This window comes from Sander lucioperca, chromosome 23, assembly GCF_008315115.2.
Source record: "Sander lucioperca isolate FBNREF2018 chromosome 23, SLUC_FBN_1.2, whole genome shotgun sequence".
NCBI classification, from domain to species: domain Eukaryota; kingdom Metazoa; phylum Chordata; class Actinopteri; order Perciformes; family Percidae; genus Sander; species Sander lucioperca.
The window spans coordinates 16,057,371-16,064,280 of NC_050195.1; the positions used below are offsets into that span (position 1 = coordinate 16,057,371).

At 40.1% G+C, this 6,910-nt stretch overlaps 1 protein-coding gene across 1 annotated transcript; it reads right to left on the reverse strand.

Annotated features, from left to right (window-relative positions):
• Nucleotides 1-1,420: 1,420 nt before the first annotated feature.
• On the reverse strand, nt 1,421-5,909 carry neurod6a (neuronal differentiation 6a). Its single transcript, XM_031300161.2, has 2 exons — nt 5,657-5,909; nt 1,421-3,952 (listed from the first exon to the last, which is right to left on the reverse strand). The coding sequence occupies exon 2, from the start codon at nt 3,944-3,946 to the stop codon at nt 2,996-2,998; it is 951 nt and encodes a 316-aa protein (XP_031156021.1). The 5' UTR covers nt 3,947-3,952; nt 5,657-5,909; the 3' UTR covers nt 1,421-2,995.
• Nucleotides 5,910-6,910: the final 1,001 nt, after the last annotated feature.

A 6,910-nucleotide genomic window follows, 5' to 3' on the forward strand; every position in this document is an offset into this window, starting at 1 on the left:
TTGATGTTTTGAGGATGTTTTATGGTCTAATCCCTTGATGTGTTTTATGCTTTCATTCATGTATTTATTATTACAATTTTAATTCATTGTCTTTTATCTACAGTTGTATTTCTTGGCTGCATTTCATTTTTTTCTAATTTGTAATTGCATTTTCAGTTTTTATGTCTGTGAAGCACTTTGTGTTACTTATTTTGAAATGTGCTATATAAATAGGTTATTATATCAGTATATCAGAGTTACTGACTGATAATGCCACAGGTTTGCACTGTTTGGTCTTTCACTCCCACACATACAACTCCAATGATTCAAACGTAGAATATATTGTGACTTAACCCTTGTGTTGTCCTCCCGGATACAAATCCCGGAAATCAACCCTTATTTAGTCCCTTTTTCCTTCACCACCGGATTCACCACTAACACCAAATAATTAGTTTGACACTTATTTTTGGAATTCATGACCAATAAACCTCATGTATATGAAATGATACCTATTTTTCAATTAAAAAAAGCTAATAGTTAAAATTAGAGGAACATATGTTGAGAGAATCACAGACTGGTATGTGTCAAACTTTAGTCAGGATACCATTTTGAAACAATTTCATTTTGTCCCTCCAAATGCTATAACATTGAATAAAACACCCAAAATTAAAACAGTGAACTTATTAATTATACTCGAAGAGCATGTCATTTTTTAGCAATCCGCTTGAAAGAAACCCAAATTTTTGATCTAGAAACTTTGAAAACGGGTCACATTTGACCCGAGGACAACAGGAGGGTTAATCTTCTGGTCAGGACACCGCCTCACACAGACATCCTCTCTACTGCAAGTCAAAAAAAGACACATATTGACCTAAAACTCAAATAGATATAGCAGCCCATACATGGAATACCATACCCACAGAACTAAGGAACATCACATCTATCAAATCCTTCTCCAAATCCATAAAACATTGGTAATCAAATATGCTGCCATAATCCGGAACAATGTGTTTGTCTTTATCGCTACAGTAGTGTCTCTGTGTGTGTTGTTGATGCGTTCTAATGTGTGTCTATGCACTTTCACCTGTGTCTACTGTGTATGCTACTTGTGTTATGTTTTTCTCATGCCATCAACCTGCCAGTTGTCATGATCTGGAATAGTTGTTGTCATTTTACTTGTCTATGCCTATGTCTTTCTTGTTTTATGTGTAGTTGTTGTATTGTTGTAGCGTATCTATTGTTTTAAGCCATCAACTTGCTAGGGACTGCAGATGAAAATTAGCCTGTATGGCTACATCTGGCACATTTACATGTTGGACTCTGTGCTCATATTGATTAATGTGCATTGTCCCTTTTAAATAAAGAAATAAAAATAAAAAAAAAATAAAAAAAAATTATCCTACACCTCCAGCCAAAACAGCGTATAACGAGTAGTTGTTGCTTCCAAAATAAAATAAATAAATTAATAAAATGTGCAAAGAATACAGTTTAGGAACACGCCGTATACTTTCATCACTTGTTTTCACTCGTGTTTTATTTGTCATGTGTAACAAAGCTGTGACAAAGAGTTGAATTAAGCAAAAGTATAGTGCACCAGAATAGAACCACCCCCCCCCTCAAAAAAAAAAAGAAATCCACTTCTTGGCCAAAATGTAAGAGTTAGCCTACAAACCCATTTGCATAAGTCATGTTTGTGATGCATTTTCAGAATAAGGCTCTTCAGTAAAAAAAAACAAAAAAAAAAAAAACAAAGAAGAAGAGAGAAACAGCAGCAGCCCCCTTACACTCACTGAGGGCCGAATAATGAGAGGAAAACCATATCACATCACATTTCAGCGGCACATTCTTATATCGGCCCAACTGTGGCCAAACAAACAACAAACAATGTTTGCACATTTCATTTGACAATAGATTAAGTCTGAATAAATTCCAATTCATTTTAAATAGCTGCAGTGGTTATACTTATTTTGCTTTATTTAATTGTGAAATAATCTTCTTATTAACATGGTAAGGCCTGAGTGTAAGGGAAAATTATTACCACCAATATCTAAATCAGTGTGGGCCTAATGGCTGTCCAATTCCACTTACATAGCCTACAGTCGGGAAGAATTCCAGCTTCCCATATAAAACCATATACAGTATTAGTTATTTTCTTTTTTTCATTGAATGTTTCACTCAATACTTTTCATAAAATTAAAAGGAAAAAAATCCATTGATTATTCTATAATGAATTACATCATTATTAATAATGATGAGAAATGCAGATTGCATAGTTCCCTGTGCCTTCTTTTCTGTTATAGTAAAAATACCAGCGTCAACTAAACAACCAAACAGATCAAAACCAAACAAAAATGCTAAATATGGCTGCCATGTGTCGACCTGTGTGTCTGCTTGTGTATGTAGGCATATGCATGTGTGTGTGTGTGTGTGTGTGTGTGTGTGTGTGCGTGGTAATGTGCGTGTGTGTGTGTCTGTGTGTGTGTGTGTGTGTGCGTTTTCCTTCCAAGACCACAGCATTCCTCGTCAAAAGACGCTGCTCCCCAGACAATTAGCCTTCAGTTTAGATGAATTTATCATTTATCATTCATCAGATGGCTGCAGCCAAGCGGTAGGGCTGCATGATATGAGGAAAATATGCAATATGCGATAACGTTGTTGGACATCGCGATAACACTATTACTTGCGATACATGAACAGATGTTAAAGTTTTCTCAGTTCTTCTTTCAGTATTCTGATAAAATACAACAAACTGCTTGTTGGATTTGAAAACAAATGAAAGGAAACATTTCCAGCTTTCTTTTATTGAACAAATTGAATTGATATTGATATTTGAAATTTTCTTTCGACTAACCCAAAAAATCTCTGAGTGTCTTTGGATGTGTCGCAGTCTTTCACGATGCGTTTATTGCGCATATTACAACTATATATTGTGCAGCCCTACCAAGTGGCCCCCCAAAATATCAGCGGGATGATTTGGGGTTTCCAATTTAATCAACATCTCTATATACATAGTTCATTAATAAGTGAAAGGCTTGTTCAATTCCTCCTGCGCCTGGTAGAACTGACCCCGGAGGCGGACGTCGTACGGGCCCAGGTCTGTGGAGGAGCCCTGGCTGACGGAGCAGTAACGGAGGCCGTAGTGACAGCTCCGGTAGTCCCCCGGTTCCTCGCGTTTCAGGGAGAAAATTCCGTCGAAGTTGACGGCTGGGTTGAGGGTCCCTGCATCCAGAGGGCTGGAGCCGTCGGGAGAGGGACTGTCATACAGAGAATCGTAGGGGCCGCAGAAGGAGCCCAGGGGCCTGCCGCTGTCCACCGAGCTGCAGCCCACTGCCTCCGCCCCGTGGTGGTGGTGGTGGTAGGCTGGGTAGAGGGGGAAGGACTCCCCGCTTGGCTCTGAGATGAAGCTGCGGGGGTTGAGCTGCAGACAGCTGGCCACCAGGCTAGTGGTGGGCTGGGAGAGACCCTTGCACAGAGTCTGGACGAACGTGAGAAGGTCCGGTCTCTTCCCGGTGTTTAGGATCTCGCCGAGGGCCCAGATGTAGTTCCTGGCCAGGCGGAGCGTCTCTATTTTGGACAGCTTCTGTGTCCTGGAGTGGCAGGGAACCACTTTCCTCAGGCGGTCCAGCGCGTTGTTCAGACTGTGCATGCGGTTCCTTTCCCGTGCGTTGGCCTCGATGCGCCGCAGCCGGACACGCTCCAGCCGGGCCTGACTTGCTTTCTTTTTATATGAACCCCTTCTTCTCTGACCACCGCCTTGTTCCTTTTCCTCTTCCTCCTCCTCCTTCTCCTTCTCCTCCTCCTCTCGGTCATCCCTCTCTCCAATTCCTCTCCTGGACTCAAACGTGTCCTCCGGGGCTCTGCCAGGCTCTGGCTTAACCGATCTGATTAATTGGTTGGCGGCCCAGCTGGTCCTGAAGGGACTGCCGGTCTGGTTGGAGGGCGGCTCATCAAAAGGCAGAGTCAGCATGTTCTCCTGCAGCACGTTTGGGGGGGAATCAGTCAGAATCCTTTAAAAAGCATTTATTGTCATTGCATATGAATACAACAAAATTAGTTGTGACACTCAAGTGATGCATTCCAACATAAAAACATTAAAAAAACACAACAAAAAAGGACATCCAGTGGGATGACAATGCGATAAATAAATACATATTAAAGTATTTCACCCTCTGAGGACAAAAGACGTAACCCTGCGAGTCAAAGCGATGATTGACAACACTCTATTAACACTCTACAAAATTTCATGAGAGATTTGAGAAATATTTCCGCTTTAGGGCCAAATTATCTCTTTACACATTGCTCTGGAACAATTTTGGGCGTCACCATACAGAAAGATGAGTTTGTTTTGAACATTTTGATATTAAACACACGGGGATCAGGTTATATGCAAAAACCCTTAAAAGAAGAATTCAAGGAGATATCTATAAATGCCCTTAGACCTCAGAGGGTTAATGTGCAGCAGGTGCATAGTGGATGCCGAATGGCAGCAGTAAAAATGACTTGTGCCGACGGCTGTAAGGGAAAAAAACTGTCTCTGAGTCTGTGAAATGAATATAAGACAGGCTTAACAAAATGCTGTATGCCTGACAGAGATCAGACGTAAGATCAGATACAACTTTATTGATCCCCAACGGGAAATATGACCTGTTACATATCTATTATTGTAATTATTGTAAAAAATAAATAATAGACAAGCTTGTTCCCACCTGCATTTTCAGAAACAACCTATGTACCTTCAACTACATGGCGAATGATCCCCATTATTCTTATAATTCCATAGTTTTTACTATTGAAGTAGGAGTCAGAATGACGGGTCTACACTCTAAGAAATAAATCAGTTAAATAACAGAAAGAGTTCTTACCCAGACTTTGTCCCGTAATTTAAGAAAAAACGGAAGTTATGTGACACAGCAGATCACTTAAAATACAGAATTTTTTTTTAGTCCTATACAATGCTCTCATACCAAGCTGCTCAGGTAGTAAACTTCTGAAAACGTTAGAAGAAAAAACATCCGAAAAAGCACCAAAAAGGTCAGAAAAGAAAAGGCACAAATTTAATAAAAAAAAGTCCCACAAAAGGTCATAAAAAAGCGACAAAATCTTTCGAGAAATACAAAAAAAGGTAGAAAAATAAGTGCCAAAGTAGACTCTTTTTAATTTCCCAAACCCTCTGTGGCCGACAAAAAGAATTAACAATTTGAACTGTGTAAAAGAAAAAAAATACAACTGTGACTCATGTACAATGGACAATTTCTGTTAAAATATACAGACATACAACTGTAAGTACACAGATATTTCTTAGGGTGTATGTCTAAATATCTAGGAGCATGCCTACAGTACATAACATACCACTACAGAACAGAACATAACAAGATAACACTTGTTAAAAAACAAGGAGACATTAAATAAAAAAAAAAAGAAATGCAAAGGAAACCCAGAAAGCCCCCAGGGGGCTCGGCATGTTGGGTTCCCTACAATTATTCAACAATACATAACAGGAAAAGACAAATACAAACAGACATATAGTCTGTGAAAAAGGGACGGAAAGTGTGAAGAAAGACAAACAACAATTATTCTGGCACAAAACCGGGATAAATCCTAAACCATGCAATGAGAAAGCATAGGTTCGGAAAAAACAAAAACATGTCACATAGCTATATGAACATAACAAGCCCACCTTCTTTTTAGTAGTAGCCTATTATTCTTCTTCAATTAGACAAGTCAACCTCAGGCAATAATCTGACAGATGGTCCATTTTAATGTAAATCTCCTTCTGTCAGTGGACCGATGAGCTTCTCACCCAGTTTTGGTGTTACATTCCAGAGAGCATCCAGACACTCTCAGACAGGCTTTCAGTAGCAAACATCGGCCCCTCCTCCTCATCCTCCCTTCTTCCTCTCCTCTCCTCTCCTCTGTCTCTCCTCTTTAATGTCTCTCTTCTGTCTCTCCTCTCCTCTCTTCTGTCTCTCGTCTCCTCTCCTCTCTCTCTTCTGTCTCTCCTCTCCTCTTTAATGTCTCTCTTCTGTCTCTCCTCTCCTCTCTTCTGTCTCTCCACTGTCTCTCTTCTTCTTCCAGCAGGAAAGACATTGATGCCATCTGCTGCTGACGACGTCAGCGGGCAGGTTAACTCTCCAGGGATGGTCTCTCTCTCTCTCTCTCTCTCTCCCTCTCTCCCCCCCGCTTCCATATTTCTTTCCCAGTGCTCCCAGTCTTGAGGGATTCAGTGCCAGTCTGTTCCCTGCATGCATGGGGACTGATTGGAGCTCATAGTTCGACAAATATAAGGGAGACCACACCATAGAGACAGAGCGCATCACATCATAAATATATAATATAATCAAAACTTGCCAGTGCAACAACCCCCCCACAAATGTTAAATAATAATTTCCTTTACATAAATGAAGACATTTGCACCATGACTTGATGTAGAAAAGGCACAAATTCTTGCAGAAAAAAATCACCAGAATGCAGAAAATGAAGTGTTTGATATGCTGCAAATTTCAAGTTTGAAAAGTCTAAGTGAGATCTGCAAATTATGTTTTACCATGTGAAATGGTTTAAAGTATTGACAACAGACTGCACAATTAGCTAAATGAGTTCAGGGAAATGAGAACTTTGTTCAGCCAATGGGTTTTAGTGTTTTAGCAATTGAGAAAAAATAAACTAAAAAAATGACATTAAAAGGGTTCCAGGCACCCCTAAAGCTCTGATCATAGAATCGCCCCTGCATGAGGCCATTTTTAAAAAAAAATTTGCAATTCCACTTTCCAGAGAACACCTCTGGATCTGTGTTACTAATATAGAAACGCACTGATGACCAGCAAACAGACACACTGAACACAACCACTCCCAATGAGAACAGACGCATAGTTAACTTCCATGTCCTTTATCCACAAACCGCTTGGCATCCATTCAGACAGAGCTCCGGAAC